The sequence below is a fragment of the Lygodium microphyllum genome, chromosome 22 (assembly GCF_053477565.2).
Source record: "Lygodium microphyllum isolate KBCC chromosome 22, Lygodium_microphyllum_v1.1.10, whole genome shotgun sequence".
In the NCBI taxonomy this organism is placed as follows: Eukaryota; Viridiplantae; Streptophyta; class Polypodiopsida; order Schizaeales; family Lygodiaceae; genus Lygodium; species Lygodium microphyllum.
Window position 1 is genome coordinate 44,268,378 of NC_141156.1, and position 23,780 is coordinate 44,292,157.

At 41.0% G+C, this 23,780-nt stretch overlaps 2 protein-coding genes across 4 annotated transcripts in view; both read right to left on the reverse strand.

The window, feature by feature from the left end:
- Positions 1-545: 545 nt before the first annotated feature.
- The window catches only part of MSH7 (MUTS homolog 7), a 44,629-nt gene continuing 21,394 nt past the window's right edge, over positions 546-23,780 (reverse strand). For 2 of the 3 annotated variants that reach the window (XM_087663457.1, XM_087663459.1), the window contains 9 exons: positions 20,546-20,593; positions 20,212-20,444; positions 18,549-18,678; positions 18,180-18,457; positions 3,426-3,641; positions 2,901-3,293; positions 2,679-2,775; positions 2,460-2,587; positions 546-2,256 (listed from right to left, as the gene is read on the reverse strand). In XM_087663457.1, the coding sequence (XP_087519583.1) occupies positions 1,738-2,256; positions 2,460-2,587; positions 2,679-2,775; positions 2,901-3,293; positions 3,426-3,641; positions 18,180-18,457; positions 18,549-18,678; positions 20,212-20,444; positions 20,546-20,593 (2,042 nt within the window). In that variant the 3' untranslated portion in view covers positions 546-1,737. The remainder of the gene's footprint in view (positions 2,257-2,459; positions 2,588-2,678; positions 2,776-2,900; positions 3,294-3,425; positions 3,642-18,179; positions 18,458-18,548; positions 18,679-20,211; positions 20,445-20,545; positions 20,594-23,780) is intronic. The other variant, XM_087663458.1, reaches the window with a different exon arrangement.
- Positions 10,237-11,322, reverse strand: LOC148017094 (uncharacterized). The gene is made up of 2 exons (XM_087662352.1): positions 11,301-11,322; positions 10,237-11,084 (listed from the first exon to the last, which is right to left on the reverse strand). The coding sequence occupies exons 1-2, from the start codon at positions 11,320-11,322 to the stop codon at positions 10,237-10,239; spliced, it is 870 nt and encodes a 289-aa protein (XP_087518478.1).

Consider the following 23,780-nt stretch of genomic DNA (forward strand, 5'->3'; position numbering starts at 1 on the left):
TAACATTTGCAAGAAGGAAAACTTTAAAAATTCCATAAAGAAAAAATAGTATGATTTGTTCACTCAACAAACATTGAGACCCTATCAATTACTTCAAAGAACAATTACCTATTATCCCTTTTATCATCTCAAAACCACATCATAGTAATTGGAATCCTTTGTTCACAAATGATGGAAACACAAAAAACCAAATAGACAGAAAGAGTTCATTTCAACACCAATAACATCTGAAAAAACGATAGATGGTACAAACAACTCTACACTTCAGAGTACTGAAATAAAACATATATGGACATGATACAACTTATAGAACAAAACGAAACAAACAAGAAATATCAAGATACAAAAACATACAAAGCGGACTCGTGGAAAAAATTATGAAACATTAAACACCTCAAGCATTTTTTTGATAAGTCATCACCCTGCCCTCCGCAATGCGGAAGGTACCGAGAGTCTAACAATATCAAAGAGGAGCTCTCGATACCTTACGCATTGCCGAGGGCAGGATGATGACTTATCAAAATATTTTGATATCCTGACCTCGGCAATGCGTAAGGTATCGAGAGTCTAACAAGATGAAAGAGGAGCTTTTGGCCAAGTCCACCCAACCTTAGTCAGCATCCTGCCCTCGGCAATGCGTAAGGTATCGAGAGTCTAACAAATTCAAAGAAACGCGTCCTGTAAACCGAGGTCCAAGGTTGATGAGTGCAAATGACCTTTCCTGACTAGGATAACTCTTCAATAATTAGTATGCGGCATGCATCTCATTCAAATTAGTACCGCTCATCACCTTCACATGTACGAGTACATTCCAAGGGCAATCATTCAGATCCAAGAGCCCTATGTGACATTCCTTAGGTGCTAGGTGTGCAAGCACAATAGTTTCTATCCACTCGGCAAAAGACCATTTGATCGATTTGGACTGCAACTCAGTACCAAGTTTAACTTTTGAGTAACTGTTGTCAGCAACGTCTTTATTTTTTGTCACAACTTGTAAACAAGTGATACAAAACCTCATGAAAGAAGGCAGCAAAGGCGTGATCAAAATGAGGAGTGATTACATCCTCAGTATAAACCTCACTTCCCTCCCCTGTAATATCTAGCCAAGTATATCCTCAAATGGCAGATGTGCACACAACAGATAAACGTGACATTGAAGGCCAACAGTTGGATTTCACAGGGCTCCCAGTCTTTTACAGGATATTATTTACCACAATGAGCAAAATTTGGCAGCTGCAAATTTGTAAGAGCCAACATAGAAAAAGAAGTAAAAGCTTCATCTATAGATAGCCTTGCTTTCTCTTCATCATTTACAGAATATACCAGTGGTTAACCACAAATGATAAACCTATTTCCACAGTAGTCCAGCCTTTGCAAAATGCTGCCCCTTTAAGGTAAATATTTGATTTCCCCGTCCTAAGGCATCCACCACAAGGTTCATGTCCTGGGCAATGCAAGCTTCGAGGCTACCAATTCAAACAAAAGCATCAGGTAGTCAGAGAAAGCATTCACTGTCATATGAACATAGTTACACTGCTCTGCTGCAGTAAGGACTTGGGCAAATGAACCAGCTTGATTTGCGAGTACTGCATACAGTCTTGAGGATAGAAGAAAAACTCCTTTGCCACAATGGGTTTCTCTAATGCTCAAATAGGCTGTTGCTTCTTGCTAGCACACCTTTGGTGTCTAAGAGAAACCAATAAAAACAAATATTCGTTGACAAATGGTTTGTTGAAGTCAATCATATCCTTTCCTTACACCTTTCTGAAGCTCATGCCATATGCAGTACAAGGTGTCATATGCATCTTCAATGTCAAGTGACTCTGAATTTGAAATGTTCACATTCTGCAAAGCTATAATCGTCCTCATCCACTCTTCATGTGCATGAGAAAAATGTTCCCGGTGAGCATTAGATGAGAAACTTGATGATAGCCTAGCTTTAATGACACTACGAGCCTCTTCAGCTTGATCAATCACAGTTCTGGGAATCCCTGCAAGTGATGCTACATGTAGACCGTAACTGTCAGGAGAGGCACCTGAACACATCTTATAACGGAAAACAAGACGCTTTTCACTCTCAGAATCTTTGGACGAGTCACTTCTTCCCGGGTTTCTACATGACTGAATATCTTGGAAAGTACAAGACATATGCTGAAGAGTAACTGAAGGATGAGCTGCAAATTCTGTTGTAAGTGGATGGTAATGTGTTGCGAAGAGCAACCGACAATCTATTGTGTCCACAAGATGTCGAAACACCTGGAATACAACATAATCAGTAATCAGAACCCATTCAGAAAAACTTAAAATGGTGGTGATAATTTTTCTTCGAGAACCCCCAAAAAAAAGGGAGAAAGAAAGAAAAACAAAAAGGTAATATGGAAAACACAGTCAGAACAATCTAATCAATTAAGTACATGATGAAGTCTCAAAAACATGATGAAGTCTCAAAAGCAAATTACCGCATATGCAATAGCATAACCATCGAAAGTGGAAGTGCCTCGGCCAAGCTCATCAAGAATAACCAAAGAGTCCCCTGTGGCATGTCTCAACACAGAGGAAGCTTCTGCACATTCCACCATGAAGGTACCTGAAACAAAAAAATGATCCGTTATAGACGCAAGGCCTCAAGATGGACAATCCACTAGCATCTCTACATCTTTGGATGCTGCTCCACTTACTTTCGCCTGACATAATGTGGTCACTTGCCCCAAGTCGTGTAAAAATAATGTCAACAATTGATAAGATACACGACTCAGCAGGTACGTGGCATCCCATCTACTTTTCAAAAAACAACCAAATCCTCAAAAACATAATCGAAGTGGTGGATAAATTGGCCATAACAGAATCATGATCCACAACATTATACAGTCATGATAGCAAGTCAAGCAGATCTGAGATACCTGAGCCAGGATAATAGCAAGGCATGTGGCACGCAGAAGAGTGGATTTCCCACCCATGTTTGGACCAGTCAGAAGCATCGCCCGGGCTGGGCTAGTCTTCCAACCGAGTGTAACATCATTTCGGACAAACATGCCACACTGACCACCAGTTGCAAACGGATGCCATAACTCTGTGATTTTAAGAACTGCACCCCCCTTCGTATTATCCATCTTTGACACAAACTCAGGTCGACAAGTTGGCCCACTTGTCCCGTCAATGCTCACAGCAAAAGAAATAAGTACATCTGTTTTACTGAGACTTTCAATGATAGTTAGCCAGCTCCCATTCTGTTTGTTAAACTCTGTCAATAGCTGACTCAAAAGTCCCATATCATTGTCATCCAAGACCTTGCCCTGTGGAAGGAGACTTCATTTAGAGCTTTTGGCAGCTGTAAGGTTCTATATCAGGATTTGCAGCTTTAAGAGTAAGTACTGAACAGCAATGAAACACCTCTATAAATACAGAAGCTAACGAAGATGGCGGACCTGCTTCAAAGCTTCTTTTTTCAAGGTTGAAAACTTTGTATCTATCTCAGAGGACATTAACACAAGAAGTGTATAAGCTTCATGCAACCCTTCCAAATCAGATGCTGCCAGCAAAATTCGGCTACATATTGGCCCTTGTTCATCTTCATGCCGTAAAGATTTCAACAGCTCGAAACCAGAGAGTAGACCTTTCACTGCTGCATTAAATGAAAGAACCTGCCAAAACATGCAAGCAGCTCCTAAATTTGACCATACTTGATTGCACTGCTACTAAACAACTTCCAGAAAAGCATAGTGCTTTCCTAAATGAATCAACATGGCACTCTGGAAGTTTATATCCCAACAAAACCTACTAGCAACAAGATAATAAAAACATTATCACTAAATCTTAGACCCATCATCAAGAAGATCACCTTAATAAGTGAGTAAACTTTTAATCACTGAATTCCTACTCTTTGGTCTCAGGCTACAAAGTCAATACAATAGTTTCAATCAAGTTTATTCTTTCACACATCAAATGCAAGTGGTGCAATACGAGCTTTTTGCACGATGTCTTAAAATTAAGGTATGGGTACTTTCAAAGTTATGTTATCAGACAGTAAGGTATGAGTACTTTCAATTTCAAAAATTATGTTATGTCATCAGACAGTAAGGTACGAGTTGTTTCAAAATTTAAGTTGTGCTATGTCTGTCCTTTGAGCATTTGCCGATGTGAATGCGACTTCGGCAACCTCTCTTTTTTTTTCCGTTAAGAAGCTTATATTAAATGAGAATATTTACATCAGGCCTTCTGGCCAGCCAAAGAAAGACACAGCATCATAAGTGAAGCCAAAAGGCTACCAAAACACAGCACACAAATATCATGTGGGAGACACAACAGAGTTGAGCGAACAACATGCAGCCATAGAACACCCATGCAACCTCTCTCTCTCTCTCTCTCTCTCTCTCTCTCTCTCTCTCTCTCTCTCATGGTGGTAATTGTATTAATTACAAAAGGACAGGATTACAAGATTACAAGATGCAGGGTGGCTCTAGTCCATCATGGCATAAACCAAATACAACAAACTTAACAGATACTCTCTAAGACATCACGATCAAAAGTAGAAGGAAACTAGATGGGCTAGAGGGGGGCTGAAGAAACTGCAGTGTGCCAAGAAAGCAAATCATGTCTAGGGAGAATATCCCCCGACTGAATCATGCAAGCTGCCAACAAAGAAGTCCTTTCAAACAGACTATATGACTGTACTCCTGATGAAGCATCAAAAATGAATGCAGTCCTCAATAGTCCATATGTGCCAACAACCCCAAAAGCATAAGAAATGAAAGAGCACTTTCATAACAGCTTGCACAAGTTCCATGAACTTGGGATGTCCAAAGACCCAATCCTTTGGAAGCTCAATAGCCCAACCACTCTAGGCCAAATGGCCAATAGTAGTGACCAGACCTTGCACATCACTAGGCAAGAAAGGAACCGATGGCGGGGGGATCTCTATAAATGTCCAACAAAAGAAACAACCATTAAAAATGAGAGACAAGAGTGTGAGCTGAAAAACTAGTGTTCTTACTGAACTAAAAGGTGATTGATTGTGTTGGGAATAAAAGCTCACCGTGCCTTTTATTGTGTTTGGGTGTGGACGCACCCTTACACTTTGTACTTTATATATATTCAAAACCTAAAAATGTGGTACATTCATCATTGTACCACATTCATCATTAAACCGAATACCCATTGTATATGCTCACTCCCTCACTCTATTGCTCTCAACACTCCGCACCTTCACTCTCAGCTTAGCTCACACACAAACTCCTCAACTACAAACTGGTATCAAAGCAGATGACAGGCGTGAGGTAACTGGCGTGAGGTGACACACCTGAGGTGACGAGTGACAGTCGGGGCGTGCGATAGGTTGCAAGCCAATCGGGGGGTGCGACAGACAAGTCGCAAGCGGGCTCAATAGGCAAGTGCGACACGATAGGTTACACAATGGACAAAACAGGCCACAAGCGATACAGCGCACAACAGACGAAACGGGCTGCAAGCACACGGTGCACGGGACGGGCTGCGACCAATCGTCACAAATGTGGCACGCGATAGGCAACAATCAACATTTTTTTTAAAGGAAATATCTTTTTTTTTCTATCCATCTAGCGTTCACACGCCAAGGCACAAAGCCAAATTTTCCCCAAGAAAATTGGGCCTTTTCCTTGATTTGGGGACTCTAATGCAAAAGTGGACTATCTGACTCAGAAATTGCAAAATCAATGCGCAATTGCCCGTGAAATTTTGGGGCTTTTTCATATTTCAATGAAATTTTTTCAATTTCAGTGAAATTTGTGCACACCAGACCCGAGAAATTTGGGGCTTTTGCAGAATTTTGAACAAATTATCCTCAAAATTTTGGGGCTTTCGACCCAAATTGTCAAATTTTGTGCTCTAGAATGCTTTTGAAGCAAAAATTGCAATGAAATTTTGGGGATTTCACATGTAACTATTGGCTTGGTCTCTAATTGTGTCAGAAATTGCTTGAGGAGTGCAGCAAACAACATTTTTGAATTCTGAAAATTCATTTGCAGATCTGGAAATTTCTGCAATCTTGGGATTTTCATTGCTGGTTTGGTACTCTTGTGCATTGTGGTCACTTGTGTCATATTTGGGCTTCCCTTTGATGACTGGTTAGTCAATTTGGGACTACAAATTATGGCTGGAAACAGTGACAACAATAATCTTTTGCACATTAGGAAGCTTGAGAGTGCCCATAATTTTGCAATCTGGCAAAAACAATGCTATAATGTCTTGGTGCAAAAGAAACATGTAAAGCCCATCAAAACAAAGGGAATCAAACCAACAGACATGGAACAAGACGAGTGGGATGACTTGGATGAGCTTGCTCACTCAAGCATTGAGCTCTCAGTGTCAAACAACTTGCTCTTCAACATTGAGAAGCTGAATTCAGCATATGCAATGTGGCAAAGGCTTGAAGAATTGTATGCTCAAAAAGTGCAACCAGCAAGGTTTATTGGTTGAAAAAACCGATGGACTTTCGCATGAAAGAGGGTAAAACCATGTCTGTACATTTGAATGAGTTTAACTCCATTTTCAATCAGTTAATTGCTTTGGATTTTCATATTGATGAAGAGTTCAAAGCTACCTTCTTGCTATGCACTCTACCCGAAAGTTGGGATACTTGCAAGACAGCTTTGAGTAATTCGAATGCTCAATTGTTATACTCTGATGTGGAGAGTTCTTTGCTGATGAAAGAACACAACATAGGCAAAATAACTCAGCAAACAAGTCTTCAAATGCATTACACACTAGAGGCAAATTTCAGCATAAGAGCGGTTCTAAAAACAAAGCACGCAGTAAATCTCGTGCAAAGAATGTGGAGTGCCATCATTGTGGCAAAAAGGGACACTACAAAAGGGATTGTTTTCAACTGAAGAAAGAGAAGGGCAAAAACAAAAACAATGAAGCCAACAAGGCTGAAAGCAAGGACAATTAGCATGCAAAAAAGGAAGAGGTTAATATAGTCACTCGTGATAATGACAGCGACCGTGATGTACTTCTAGCTTTTTTGGATGCACATGCATTGATTGCAAATTCTGAGGATGACACTCACACTTGGATACTTGATTCAAGCGCGTCCTTTCATGTCACACCACATCATGAGTGATTCTCTGACTACAATGGTGCAGTACGTGGTGTTGTTCACTTGGGGGATAACTATGCATGTAAAAGTGCATACACTGGCAGTGTGAAACTGAAATTTCAGCATGGCTCTGTGTTTGTTTTGCATAATGTAAGACATGTATCTCAGCTCAAGAAGAGCTTGATAAGCACAAGGCAACTAGATGATGAAGGCTATCACACCACCTTTGGAAATAGCAAATGGAAAATATGTAAGGGCTCCCATATTGTTGCTAAGGGGTCCAAAAATGATACTCTGTATCCTTTGCATGTATCTAGTGTGCGAGACTGAAACCAACCTTCCTTCTCGGATAGTGTGGTTTAAACTGATTAAGCACTTAATTACAGCAATTAGCAAATGAACATAAACTGAAATGCTCACTTTACCTTCATAAACTTGGACAGTAGACACCTTGTTGGCCCCAAAACTGACGCCCCTTTCAGTATTTCTTTAATTTCAATTGCTGATGGATAAATTACAAGCCGAGATTTCACAATCTCCTTGGCTGATTCAAAAGCCCCTTGCTGTTCCAATAATCAGCAAAGCATTCAGGCAAATTGCCCCTTGATTTTCACCCAAGACTTGCTCTAATGGAACCCCAACTGGTCAAATGCTGCCCCAAATTCACAATAGATGGGCTGGCATCTAAAATCCTCACAATTCCACGAATTTTCGGTGCTGATTTCAATGTACAATGCCTTTGACTGATGGCACGGGTCCCAAGGTGGCTGCTAAATCCTAATAATTGCTGTTATTTAGGGTTTACAACAGTAAACTCTCTGCTGTCCACCAAATTTGGCTGTACTCTGCTACCCATGGTTGAGAATTGCTGAGAATACTCGAGCATAGACTGGAGGAGATGAGAGAATGCTATAGAAAGAGAGAAAATCAGTTGAAATGTATCTTCTGATTCGTAGCTCTGATGACAAATCTAATGGCACCAACAGCTTTAAAAGGGAGGTAAAACACTAGCTCCGATGTACGAGCCCTCCTCTCCTACCGCCGCCTCTCTTGAGGCGGAAGAGAAAACCTGCTGCCCCCTGTCTTGTCGTGGCGTGCGATCAATCAACGTCGCCTCTTAGAGCCAAATTTGATCACCTCCTCTCCCTCCACCAAGCTCCGAATGGCTGCCATTCAACTTCCACTACCCTCCAACAGCCTTCTCCCTAGTTGCATGGGAAAGTTTTGCCAAGTGGCAGCCTTCCTAATGCATTTTCAGCCATTAAATTAATTTTTCAGAATTAATTAATTCTGAAACTTAATTTCAAACCTTTTGACCTTGCCCAAAATTAAACATGTCTATTTGGAATGAAATTGGCTAGGCCATTTGCAACTTGGCCAACCTCTGTTGACCCTTAGACTAGCATTAATTAATTAATTAATGCATGAATTAATGCTAGTCTCTAGTGTCACCACTGACAATGGCCAAACAATTGTCTTAGGGTCCAACCTGAAACCAACTGACGACCAAATCCCAGTTGGCATAACTTAACACAACTTTTGCCTTTAACACCCACTGCATCCTCACGGTCCTTGGCCAGTTCCCATGAAATAACTGCCATGTGCATCACATGTGCTAAACAACCTTGCACATTTGATTAGTAACTTAATCAAATGTTACTAGCAAGATTAAAGCATCTTAAAATTTCACGTCTACGTGACAGACCTCCCCCTTGAAAACCTTGCAATCATCCTCGATTGCACTGCATTGGGCCAAAGCAAAAGTATATTGCACTGGAATTTCAATTTGGCATGACAGTCACCACAACATTGGCCACTGTTGTCAAACCGTTGCATATGTGCAAAACTTATTGAAAATTTTCAGCCAACAAAACATAATAGAAAACTGAAAAATAGTCCAAAACTGTTGCTAGAAACCATTGGATGCATCCATAACTCATGTTTCTCAACCGTTCTGACTTAAAAACCGCAGTTAAGCATATTCTCAGCATAAACCATGGCTGAAACTTTCAATGACATTCGTTTACATGCGGCTGTCCATGGAATCAGCTGTAAACCATTAAAAACTGAGCATGACCTGATCATAAACTGATCATGGACTGACATGAGAACTGATCACAAATGGCTGCAAATGTGACTCCAAACTGATCACAAGCTGATGGTAAAAAAAACTGATAAGAAACTGATGCAAAACTGATCCCAAAGCGATCATAAATGGTTCTCAAACCAATCAAAAATTGAGTTGAAACTAATCAAAAATTGATCTCAAAATTGAGGCAAAAATTCATACCAAACTGGTCCAAAAACTCATGCATAAGTATAGTCTCAGAGCCGTGGTGACAACCATACTCATATACATGTATCTCACAGTGACTAATACACCAAGTAGTGACCTCATGGCAGACATATTGTCAACACAATACCTTGGATGCATGCTGAATACATCCGAGATCCACAACATATAAGAGCTGTCCAAAACCGGTGGAATGGAAGTGCTACCTCCCCCTTGAGCATCACGCAATGCTCCGGACGCCTGCTCTGCTAAACCTGAGTAAGCTCGATCCAAAGTCGGCTCTAACTGAAAGGCATCGAGATAAAGTTACAACAACTGAGGATGATCTGCCAAGTCATCCTCTTCCATCCCCTTATCCTTAGCAAAAACTAAATACGCTGAAAGATTATTTTTCATTACTTTAGAAATAGCAACTGCAGATACAACAAGGACAGATTCCCCTTTCAACTTTACATCAAGTGTGAGTGTCTTTCCCTTATGTTGAACAGTGATCTCTTTTGCATATGAATCAATCACTGCATGCATACGGTGACACCATGGCATACCAAGCAACACATCACAACCCTCAAGTGGAGCAATGTAAAACTCTTCGTTGTCCACATATCCCTGTATGTGTAACCGAAGCTTTCCAATGAGTGGTGTGACAGGTTCTGCATGATCCTTACATGCCATTCCAACTTTCCACATGGCTCCCATCTCATCCTCTTTGATGCCCAAACAAGCAGCCATGTCAGTAGAGATGAAGTTGGCTCATACACCATTATCAAAGAAAATCAATGCATGCTGATTCCCTAATTTTGCCCCATGCTCTGCACAACTTAGTAGCATCATCATTGGGCTGATCACTAACAACATCAGGCACCAATCCCAATTATGTTTTGGGCCCTTTACCCTTAGGATCTCCCTCATTTTCTGATTTTACAGCTTGCTGCCTATTGGGACAGTTCTTTGCAATATGACCCTCCTGTTCACAAATAAAGCATTTATTTGCAGCCATCAATTCCCTACGTTGTGCGAATGTTTTCGAGCCCTTTCTTTGTTGTTTTGGCCTCTTTTCAAGCTGGTTTTCAGATATGCCCCTTTTCTCAACCTTAAACAACTTTTTATTCGGCTTCTCCCTGCTCTCTTGGAAACCTGAATCCTTTCCACGCAGCAAAGCATCGGCTGTAGCAGCAATCTCTATGAGCTGAGACATGCTAGATACGATGGATTTTCTGCAAAAATCCCTAATTCCTTTGGGCAGCCCACATACATATTTTTCCACTTGCTCATGAAGGGGTACGACACGATAAGAAGTGATGGGCGCATCCCAAAACTTCTTATTGTATTGCTCTAAATTCTTGCATTCCTTAGCATCAAGCTTGTTCCAAGCTGTCATAATGTCCATCTCAAAGGTACTAGTCAACCAATTCGATGCAAACATTTGCTTGAATTGTACCCATGTTGACGGTGCTCTACCTTGCATCAAGAGCGTGGACCACCACTGCAATGCATTCCCCTTCAAAAAAGTGGTTGCCTTTCGAATCTTAGATGATTCGGTGAAGTTTCCCCCTGAATAGGCTGCATCAAACTGCTGAATGAAGGTCAAAGCTTTCAGTCTATCTTGTGCACCATTGAAGGACTCAAACTTCACTGCTTTTCCACCCTCATCATAGTCTTTTGCTTCCCCTTTGGGAGTCAAGTTGTCATACATTGGCTGCTGCAAAAAGGGTGCATTTGCTGTATTTACATCATAACCAAGCCCAAATGAAGCATTTGGATGACCAACAGTCATTCCTTGAGCCCCATAAGCATTCGAGGGTGCAGATGCATTGCCAAACATTCCACTTTGTGCCCCAGGCATCAAGCCAATGCTACCATACATAGGGTTTTGCACATTTCCAACCATACCCGAAAACAATGGACCTTGCACACCATGCATTGGTTGTTGCATACCATAGGGATTTGTGCCATGCATTCCTGTATGCGGCCCTTGGCCAACCATTGCATGAAAAATCGTGCTACCACCAAAGTATCCTGGCTGCTCCATCATAGCATGCATGCCCGGCTATCCAAAATCCATTGGATTGGCACTTCCATAATGGCCTTGCATTTGCATTCCTTGCCCCATAGGTACCAACTGTTTAGCTTCATTGGCCTCTTTAGGAGCTTCAAGTGAAGGATTTGGCACTACCTTTGGTGCATCTTGCTGTCCCAAAGGTGTAGAAATTGACTTCTTCTTACTTCCCTTGCTGCCTTTCTTCGAAGCATTCAAAAATCGGGTGAACTGAAGATCCTTTGCCAATTCAACAAAGAAATTTGCTGCTGTCCTCATCCGATTCTTGAACTGGTCATCAAATTCCTCTTCACTTTGCTGGTCATCTACCTCATGACGGCTTGTTGTCCATCATGAGAGCCTTGTCCAAGATTAGGCATTGCATTTCCTTCATTCCCATGAGAATGTCCATACTGAGAGGCATCATCACTCCTTGATTCCATCTCACTATATGAAGACATGTTGCTGTAATTTCTCAACTGAGCACAAAAATCAGCACTAGCACAAAGCTTTGGCTTGCAATCAGGTGCCTCGAGCTCACCAAATCAAGAGATTGAGTGATTATCCTAGCAATGGAACCATGAAACCAACCTTCCTTCTCGGATAGGGTAGTTTAGCCTGATTAAGCACTTAATTACAGCAATTAGCAAATGAACATAAACTAGATGATGAAGGCTATCACACCACCTTTGGAAATAGCAAATAGAAAATATGTAAGAGCTCCCATATTGTTGCTAAGGGATCCAAAAATAATACTCTGTATCCTTTGCATGTATCTAGTGTGCGAGACCATGTTGTCGCCATAACTAAGCGGCCAAGTGTTTCTTTGTGACATAGCCGGTTGGAACACATGAGTGATATGCTAATTTTGAAGAGTGTGATCATTGTATTTATGGTAAACATGCTCAAACGTCACACAAAAAATCTCGTTCTCTAAAATCTTCACCCTTAGAGTTAGTACATTCAAATGTATGTCAAATACCGAGACTATCTCTAGGAAAAATAAGCATTTTATTACCTTTGTTGATGATGCCACACGCAAAGTTTGGGTTTATCCAATCCATCACAAAGACGAGGCCTTGGATAAATTTAAAAAATTCTTAGCACTTGCTGAAAATCAAGCCAACAAGACGTTAAAATGCCTTCGCCTTGACAATGGTGGGAAACATGTGTCCAAAGCCTTTCAAGACTTTTGTGATAACAAAGGGATTAAGAGGGAGCTTAATGCTCCTCATAATCCGCTCCAAAATGGTGTTGCAGAGCGTATAAATCGAACCATTAGAGACAAGGTCCATACAATGCTATCACACGTTGCTTTACCCCATGGTTTTTAGACAGAGGCTATTATGACAACCGTACACTTAATTAATCGGTCATTAAACAAGTCTTTGAAAAAGAGAGAGGAAAAAGAGAGTTCCTCAAGAAGTGTGGTTGAGCAAGCCACCTTCGTATGCATACTTGAAAGTGTTTGGCTACAAGGCATTTATGCACATACGCAAGGAAGAACGCAGCAAACTTGAGCCAAAGTCCTGTAAATATATTTTCCTAAGATATGGTGATAAAGGTGAAATGGGATATAGATTATGGGATCCCAAGAAAAGGAAAGTAGTACGCAACAATGATGTCATCTTCCGAGAAGATCGCATGCACAAACAACCCGAAAGAACAGAGCAAGTCTGAAGGGTTGTATTCCAAAAGGATGTACCAATAGAACAACAAAGAATGCTCGCTAGACAACAACAAATACCTGCTGAAAATGTTTCTAAAAATACAAGGAATGATACTGTAAATGATCAGCAAGATCTTGCCCATGATGTCCCACAAATTCAACAAGAACATGTGCGCCTGAAATAGCCTGAACCAGTTATATAGCAAGCTATACATGTAGAACAGCAAGCTGTTAACACACATTTACAAGCTGAACAGCCAATAAATATTGACCATTGGATCTGTAAATTGACCAGAGTGCAAAAACAGCCAAAGAAATTTGTTCTTGGAGTAAATTATGTGGCTGATTATGTCATGTTAACAAATTGTGGTGAACCATCATGCTTCCAAGAAGCAATGGACAGACAAGATAGTAAGAAATGGCAAAAAGCAATGCTATCACAAATGAAATCTCTCATGAAAAATGGCACTTGGGATTTGGTACTTTTGCCAAAAGGACAAAAAGTGCTACCTTGCAAACGGGTTTACAAAATGAAAGTCACTTTTGGTTCTTTGCCAAAGTACAAGGCACGCTTGGTTGCTAAAGGGTACAAGCAAAAACATGGAATTGGTTTTGATGAAATCTTTTCTCCTGTAGTCAAATGACTACTTTGCGAACCATCTTGGGCTTGGTTGCATCTGAGGACAAGAAACTCATACAAATGGATGTAAAAACCGCCTTCTTACATAGTGATCTGCATGAGGAAATCTATATGCAATAGCTCGACGGTTTTGTTGCAAAGGGAAAAGAGCACATGGTATATAAACTCAACAAAAGTTTGTATGGGCCGAAGCAAGCACCACATGAATGGTATCACAAATTTGATACATTCATGCAATCTCAAGGATTTCATCATTCTCAAGTTGATCACTGCTTATATACCAAGGCAACAGATGGTAGCCTTCTTCTCCTAGTTTTATATGTGGATGACATGCTAATTGCAAGCAAGGATGTTCATGCCTTGGACTCCTTAAAACAAGGTCTACACAATAGCTTTCATATGAAAGATCTTGGCGAGGCAAATCACATTCTTGGCATGCGTATACTCAGAGACAAATCAAAGGGTCTTCTTTATCTGTCACAACAAGAGTATATTACAAAAGTTCTGCAACGTTTCAATATGGAGAGGAGGAAAGCTATTAGTGTACCATTGCCTCCATGTGTGAAACTTAGTGCAAACGACAACCCTACATCAGATGATGGTAAGGTTGAAATGGCCAAGATACCTTATGCTTCAGCTATTCATAGCTTGACGTATGCTATGATTGCTATATGTCTTGACATTGCATTTGCGGTGGGAGTAGTTAGTAAATACATGGCATATCCTAGCAAAGAGCATTGGGAAGCAATGAAGAGTATCATGAGATACCTTAATGGCACAAAGGATTTGTGTATCTGCTTCGGTAAGCAAAAGTCATCTATTGTTGGTTTCACAGATGCAAAATATGCTGGTCATCCTGACTACGAAAAATCTACTTCAGGATATGTGTTTATGTTCACAGGAGCAATCTCTTGGATATCTAGGCTGCAAAAGTGTGTTGTATCATCTACTACAAAGGCAAAATATGCGACTGCCACAGAGGCATGCAAAGAGGCTTTATAGCTTTCACGTCTGGTGAGAGAGCTTGGGATTACAGAGGTTCCTATCCTCTGTTGTGACAGTCAGAGTGCTATCATGCTAGCACGGAATCCTATCTTTCATGCAAAGACAAAGCACATACAAGTGAAGTATCACTTCATCAAGGATGTACTTGACAACGAAGGCATTGAGCTTATCAAGGTACACACAGATGATAATCCTGCAGATCTTCTCACAAAAGGTCTCCCAACCGAGCGGTTTGCTCATTGCCGCCAGATGATGGAGGTTGGATAGTATGTGTGCCTTTTAGCTTTGTACATACATATACTTAGTTGATTCTTTCCTCTACCTCAAGCACGTTGCCTTTATGTGGAGGATTGTTGGGAATAAAGACTCATCGTGCCTTTTATTGTGTTGAAGTGAGAACACACCCTTACACTTTGTACTTAATATATATTCAAAACCTAAAAATGTGGTACACTTGTCATTGTACCAAATACCCATTGTGTCGTGCACACTCTCACTCTACTACTCTCAACTCTCCGCACCTTCATTCTCAACTCAGCTCACACACAAACTCCTCAATTACAGATTAAAAATGCAACCTCAACTACTAACTCTAGTATTAACTCTAAATGTGGTGACAACTTATTTAGCTATAACTGACTAGAACATTGGGCACTGCATATAGAATTGGCGAATTCTAGCAAGATCATCCCTAGTGTGTTGGAGCCTAGATGCACATGTCCATTCACGTTCATGCCATTTTCGAGTCCAAGAGATGTTTTCCTACTAGAGCTATGGACTTACCAAACTTCTTGGAGTCAAAAGACAAGATTGATGAGAAATTTACTAATTCTTTTAAGACCTGGGTCCAAATGTTAAAAAAGAATGGTTCTAGAAATTGATAGCTTATATAGTTGAGAAGTGTACGCATGCAAAGTTTGGACAGTATGCATGATTAGAAAAAGTAGGATGTCAAGATGAGAGCATTAAGGGAGGACATGGAGGGATTTTTTGGTCTCCAAGCATGTGGCTCAATGTTTGGCTCTTCATTAAAGATCATCATGCTCTCATTGGCTTTCCCTGATTATGCACCAATTTTCTTCTTGTTCCTTAACAGGCATGGATTGTTTCAGCAGCTAAGATCTCTTCCTTTCAAAAAGCAATCCTCATTTTAAGAATGTTGTCTAAGAGAGAAAATACTAGAGGGACTCAAAACTAGGACATCCAAAGATGCCTTCCCATTAGTAAGGTTGAGATCTTGGCAATTATAAATACTTGCAAAATCCAATACTAGTGTCTTACATCTTTTGAGTTAATCTTGAAGGGGCACACTCCAAGGACATGGGCCCTGATCATCAAAATAAACTTCCAATTGTAAAAACTTCAAGCAAGCTCATGTAATTAGAATGGAGGTCATGGAGGCATATGAATGCAGTCTCACTGATGAGACCACAAGGACTGAGTCTTGTCATGTCTTGGACTTGCACTATCGCATGTTCAGCATAGCCAACGTTTAAGGAACACAACCAGTAACGGCTCACACAAGCAGATAGCACCCCTTTCTATTAAGTTGTTAGTCATCACATGACGTATGTTACATGCAGGATAGCTCTCACATAAGCAAGCAGCGGCTCCATGCTATCGAGTCATTTGAAGGGGATGTCCAAAGGGCCACATTGTTATGTCGAAATTGGTTCCCAGGCATTAGATAGATGGCTACTGCCCTTTTCTGTTCATCTGATTCCTCCTCCCTTATCTGGTTGCACTGGAAAAAGAGGATGAGCGACCTGCTGTTTCAGGGTTCTCACATCTCAGACAGGCATCTGACAGCTGTCTTGGGGTCCTGCCACTCCTGCTGCTAATCGACTACATCCAAGTTGCTTTGTTGCTGTTTCAGCAATTTTCTCCCGGACACCCTCTCAGCCTGGACAGCTATGATTGCTCTTCCTCTGGAGTCTGATTCCATTGTTGCTGCCAGGATAGCATAGATCAGTTCCAGCATTGAGTTCAGAGTTCATCTGTCACTAATATTTGTACACTGTTTTCCCTGCAACCCGAGTGCATCCTTGCACCATCCACTGTGAAGATCAGCAAGGGACTGATGGGAGATTTTCAAGAGATCATGACATCTCGATTCATGTAATAGAGACTATCTGAGGATTGATTCATCTCATTGGGAAATGTGTTTCAATGCAACTAAGGATTTGATAGAGACTATTGAGGACAGACAGATCCATAGCATAGACAACCGAGGTGGGAAAAGTGGCCACGGTTTATTACACCTCTCTTAGGCTCCACAACCAAACCCCCAGATATAGAGAGGCCAAACATAGCCTCTCACAGAGCACTACAAAAGGGGTCACTAACAGCATAAGTCCACTTTAATTGCATCAGTCACTGAATATGAGATCATGAGAGCACTTACTGCCTTAATAAGGGCAAGTGCCATATACAGGATGGCCTAAACAGGACCTCCTTTCAGCATACTGGGAGATCATTAGCAAGGGACTGATGAGAGCTTTTAAACGGATCAATGACATCCGAAGGCCATAGTAGACACTATCCAAGAGGAATTCGTTTATCTCATTCCCAGGAGTGATGAGACAGACTGGAGATCACTCCCTTAGTGGAGATCTATCACTTTGTTAGGAACTACTTAGGAGATCCTAGCAAAGGTGATCAGTATAAGACAGGCTCAGCTGATACCAGATTGTTGTCACCCAACCTATACACGTTTTATCCAAGAGAGCAGCATCTTGGACAACAATGAAAATTTTCACCTTTTGGTGAGACTACAGACCTGGCTAGGGCCAAGAGACTAAGATCTTATTGTTTTACTTTTTGGTTTTGAAAAGATTTATGACAGAATTGACCTGGAGCTCTTAGGGGGGACACAATTCAGATATCAGTTTTTCCTTCGTAGAGGATTAAAGAGGTGTCAGCACTTCATTCCTAACCTCAGTCATGTGATAGAGGTGCTAGGGGTGGGATTCAGTACAGCAGTATCCAGAGCATAGAGGCCAGGCAGGCAAAAATGTCCACTTGTTTCCTTCCTCTTCCTCTTTGTTGCAGAGACTATGAGTTCTTTCTTGACAGACGTCAGGCAGACGAGTATTTTACAGATCAGGCTGCCCAATGCCATCCTGGATGAAGATAAGCTTTTTGGAAGTGGAGTTAGCGGATGATACAGTAATTTATTTGGAGGAAGATGAGGGCAATTGTAGGAACTCCATGACATCAATGGACATTTTCTTCCTAACATCAACTTCCCTCATCGATCGACATAAATCTCTTCAAGATCCTGCTCTCATGCTTAGACATAAATATTGATAACTTTATTTGAGAGCCAGTCAAACTTGCACAGAAGGGAAGAGCCATCTGGTGTATTTACCAGCACAGCACCTTTGTTCTACATCATATTTTACATCAGTAGAAGTTATCAGAGACCTGAATACAGCTCATAAGCAGAACTTTTAGGCAGCTCACCTTTGTCCTTTGGAATTTGTTTTGTATTAGAGGTATGGATGCTACACCTGCAGAACCAGATAAACTACGTAATCGAGAGACAAGCCTTTCTAGGTCTGGAAGTTGTCGTAAGCCTGCACGAAGAGTGCCGACAAGACCTGGACGACTTCTAAATTCATCAATAACATCCAGTCTGTCATTTATATCCCTGATATCCTGAAGAGGATGGCACATCCACCTGCGCAAAAGACGCTTGCCAAATGGAGTCAAGCAGTTGTCAAGAAAGGAAAGCAAAGTTCCTGCAAACCAAGGGGTACACATGTCAAGCTAGCACCTGATTCTGAATAGTCTGCTACCGATTTCAACACGTCAACATATTTCAACAGTAACCTGCTTTTCCACCATCAGCATTGTTTTGAAAAATTTCCAGGTTTGATAGAGTCTGGCCATCCAAGCGGAGTGATCCTTTGAACACCTCATAAGAAAAGAGCAGACCCTTTTCCAGCAACATCCCATCTAGCTGTCAAAGAGGTAAATTCTGACATTTAGAATATCATAGGCTCAAAAAATATTTCAAAGCAAGAAAAGTTGTGTGACATAATGGTTAAATCATCAAACGACGAGCCAGAAAATTCATGTTAAGAAACAGTTAAGGAAAAACACCATGCATGAAGAAACTTAAGAATCCCAACTTGATAGTTTGCTAAATAATTGCTGGACCATTTCAAGCAAACTATTAAAAGCATTGGCAATATATTAACTTCAAAACATGCTGAATGTTCAATAGGAAACATATCAAAGACAAAACAAGATATCATCAAGAAAAACAATAATAAACTTTTCGCAGGAAGATGCAACATCCAATCGAAGCCCCTAGAAAAGTAAGACAATGCAGTGGACAGCCCAGTAGCAAGTACCTCAAACTCAATCAAACAAAAGAATGTCCAGAAATGTTGTGAATGTTCTCTTTGGGGTTACATTTCTTGTGATAGCCAGACTTCAAATCCAGCTTTCTAAAAATCATTGCCAGCCAGCTAATCAACAACCCTTTCAATGTGCAGCAAGGCCAACATGTTCTTGAGAATCAGCTTGCTAAATACCATTGCCAGCCAGCCAATCAACAACTCTGTCAATGTGCAGCAAGGCCAACATGTTCTTGAGAATCAGCTTGAGGCTCTGTAAGCCACACACAAATAAACTCCCATTCCCCTCAATCAACAATACTGGAGCCCCAAACAAGCTCAAGCTCACCCAAATAAGACAACACTCTAAAAGGTTCTCAACTTACAAAGCTCTTTTGGTCCATCCCACTTGCCATTGAACTAAATTTAGCATCCAAATTTTCAAAAAAGGTATGTTTTGTATACAATTTGATAAGTACATCCTCTTGGTAATTAGATGCATGTTAAAACATCCAAATGCACTAATGCTATCATTACAAACAACTGAGGTGCACTGCAGCCGTATCTGTATATATTCAAATCTCCTAGCTTGGTGGGAGTCAGCCAAGGTGGGTTAAGGAAGCTACCTTGCACCAGCTTCGTGATATTGAACTTCAATCTAGCTGTTCGCAAGTAGATACTAAATTTACTGATTGAACCCTGAAGTTTCACACAATACAGATAAAGAAAAGGGAGGCGCCTTGGAACTGAAATATGGATGATGTGGCTAATAATTTACCCCCAAGAAAATGCAATAACCAATGTACTGAAACTCATCTGAACTTGAAAAAGAACTAAAAGAAGATGGAATGATACAAGTAATGCCCTAACACAGAAAGCTAAGGAGCACAACAGTGCAAATCACAAGATAGTAAGTTACTAGAAATTTTTGAGCTGGTAAACAGGTCCAGTTACAAGCACAAAACCAGAAATGTTTGATATGGAAAACTGTATGTCATTACATTGACTCAGAATTTCTCGTGTATAATGCTTACTGCAGATACTGTGCTATGACTTAAAGAATAATAACTAGATGTTACATATGTTGACAATCCATACATTCTATTTCACTGCAGAGCCAAGGCATTAGATATTGAAACATAGAAGCTGACCTTCATTCGATGCAGGTGTGATGCAAGTGCCCCCAAGGAAATGGCAGCAGGCTTGAAATCATTTACTGTTTTAAGAACCTCTAACCACCTATCCTCTCGAGCTGAGAGGACATGACCCTCAAGGCAAGGGCTTTCCCTGAAATAGCCGTTCGACTGAATCATATCTATTGCTGCAGCTGCCTCTAGAAACTCCACATTAGGCATAAGAGGAGTAAACTCCAAAGGCAGGAATCCTGTAGATATCACAGTATAAAAAAGGCAACAAACCATTGAAGTTAGTGAAAGATTACATTCAAATAAAGACTTTGGCAAGCTTCCTAACTGAGTAAAATACCATGACTTGAATAACGCCTGAGAACTTGCATTGTTTCATGAGAGAGTCCTGCAAGAAAGGATAAAGCATGGTAAACAAAATAAAACATGTTTCTAAAAGACCAAGGAACAAAATTGCTAAATGTGATACAAGACATGTTGGATTTAGCCAAAACCAAGGCCACAACAATCATCGAAGCATGGAGGACATAGATAAATGCAATAAGTCCCAAGGAAGAGAATGAGAATGATTCAACAAAAGGTTGATGATTCGACGCATGCATTGCTGGTGCAAGCATCCACAATTCCCAAATCCATTCTACTGGAAAAAAGTCTGAGAGCTGCTTATGATCCCCCAACTATCTACATTTCCTAAAGCAGTGTCGGTAACAGGTCAGCTGACTTCCACTTCTTGTGAAACATACCGCCTCTCTAAACTCCAAACAGTACAAACCATGAATTGCTAACCAAGGATACTTCTATACATACTAAGAAGACTGGAGCGGATTTCATAGTCCCACACGACACAGCTCACTTTCTGCTGCTATTAGAATTAGTCCATAAAAAAGAAATGAACACATGCAAGTTGTTGCAGTTTCCCAAAACTGTTTTGGAGGATATGCAGAGACTTTCAAATGCAAAGGCAGCATAATCTAACAATTGAAAAATATTTGGCAGGCAAGAATCCACGAGTGTCATGAGTTAACGCAAAGGGAAAACTGCTGAATTTTTCAAAAACAAGATTTCATGCTTGTGAGCAGGCAGCATATACCAAGTTCCTGTGAGAGTGTGGTACAGAAGCAAGAAAAGCACATAGAGAGAACACAGATAAGATGAAGAAAACAAAACTCAAGAGTTGAATCTGAACAAATGTAAAAGGAAAGCTGATACAACAGCCCCTGCACATGTGGTCTCAGCCACATCAATAAGGACGCCAGACTGAAAGGCAGGAGTCAGAAAGCAATGTGGCTGAAGGAGTCACTGCAACGGCAGGAGAAGCGGATAGACTGCATGCAATAATGAGGAACATAAATAGCCTGCAATACAGCAACTGACCCACCTGTCATATAAAGGAACCTGAAATTGGCCAATTGCAGTAAAAAAGCGGCTGCTCAGTCAACCGCAATGCAAAGTGTTTGCTGCCCTGAGAAAGGACCCTGGAACAGTCTGTCCAGCAGCGAGAAAGAGCCACGTTCCAGGGTCCTTTCTGAGGACAGACTGTTGCCTGCTATAGATAGGAGCAAATAAGGCTGCACAATGTGCTGAAGAGGACAGAGGAAGCCATGGATAGGATAAAGAGACCCTAATTTCCAATAAGAAGTGTCTATAATGAATGTTGCTGTCGTGAGAAAGGAGCTACGGACAAAGACTATGTCAAAGCTCCAAAAGTCCTTGCCAAACTCTGGCTGAAGCTCACAAACAAGGGACAAACAGAAAAGAAGATGTACAGACACCTCTAAGAACACCCCCTCTCAAATCCTTGGAGCGGCTGAAGGCCAAATACAAGATCAGAACATGGCAATGCTGTTGTATTCCATTGAAGATGAACACCACCAAAGTAGCACAAGTGGCAACACCTTCTCCACATGGAAACCCAACAAAATGACCAGCAAGAACATGCGAATGGGAGTGGAGAGGCCTCAAAAAGGTTCAAAAGAAGGCATCCAATCAGGAATCGATAAGCCAAATCATTGGCCTGACCAGATGATGACAGCAAGGAGCTATCTATGGCTATAGAAAGAACCCCCACCAGAGATGAAGACCAAGGACCAAAGGGCATGAGATGGTTATCCTAGCAACAAGGAATGGTATCTCAAAGAAGAGAAAAAGTAGCCACTGCAGGAGATAAAGGCCTTGTAAGATGGTAGACCTTTAAAAAGCTCCTAACAATCCTAGGAATCCCCATCCAAAATTGAAGGGCCAAGGAATCCATAACTGCATCTCAAACGCCAATATCCCTCTTTAAAAGGGATATGGAGTCCAAGGGCACCACCAAAGGAGATGATGGTGGATAGGAACTTGTAGAGTGGAAGATAGTATGATGGATGCAACAAAGGGGAGATGCCAAGCAAGGACCATGCTCAAATGAAGGGGAATGGAGCCAATAAAAGCCCATGCTACTAACAAACTGCCCAAAGGGTTTCTCACAAGGTGGCATCCTCAACAAGGACCACATATTCAATGAAGATAACCTAGGTACCAAGATGAGTAAGCCCAAATCAAGGACACAGAGGACTTCTACAATGGAACTCAATATTTTTTTGTATTGTTTTGTTTTGTGAATCAAGTATGCACACCAAGTTGTGCACGCACTATCACAAGGCCAAACACTTTCAACCTTGCTTTCATCAAATAGTCCACTTATTTCTATTTCCTTCAATCGATTGCTCATAGAAGACTAATGTAGGCACCAAGTAACCTAGGACTTAAGAAAGGATAACCCTAACCCTCACCCGATAACTTATCCCAATGGATTCTTGCATAAGGAGTGTCATCATCTATGCCAATCTTAGATGTCAGCTCACAGGAGGTGTTTGAAACCAGCCTTCCTTCTTGGAAAGGGTGGCAATGACGTATTTAATCAACAATTACCGCAAAGTAGGCACCAAGCACCCCGTTTAGCAACCCAAGTAATCTAAAACTTGAGAAAGGGTAACCCTAACCCTCACCCAGTAAAACGCCCTATCTCAACAAGTTCTTGCATAAAAAGTGTCATCATTCATGCCCATCCTAGATATCAACTCATAGGAGGGGCATGAAACCAATCTTTCTTCTTGGAGAGGGTGGTAATGACCTGATTAATCATAAGTTACAACAAGCATTAAATTCACATAAATTGAAAATGCATACTTCACTACTTCAATCTTGGTGGAAAATGAACTTGTTGGCCAAAAATTGACACCCCTTGCGATATTTCTTTAGCTTTTATTAAAAATGGATGGAGTATAGCTAAGATTCTCCGATCTTCTTTGCTAATCCAAGTGTCTCTTGCTATCAAGACTGACCAACAAGCCTTCAAACCAATTTTCCCCCTGGTTTGCTTGGGGATTAGCCTTTATCTTGCTCCTTGAAAGGTAAATTCAAACCCAAATCTAGTATTAATTGACTAGCCTCTTAAATCTCCCTGAAATTCTTTAATTTCGACTAGTGAAAGGTCCTCAATTTCTTGCATGCATCTCGAAGTAGCTGTCAAACCCTAATCTTTGCTGCAAATTAGGGTTTACAACAAAGATTAGTCAAAATCTCCACCTCTAATG

Coding starts and splice junctions, on each gene's coding strand:
- LOC148017094 (XM_087662352.1), bottom strand. CDS start 11,322: ATGCATGGCACAAATCCCTATG. Junction 11,085..11,300: donor GCATGGCACAAATCCCTATG/GTATGCAACAAC, acceptor ATGTAAATACAG/CAAATGCACCCTTTTTGCAG.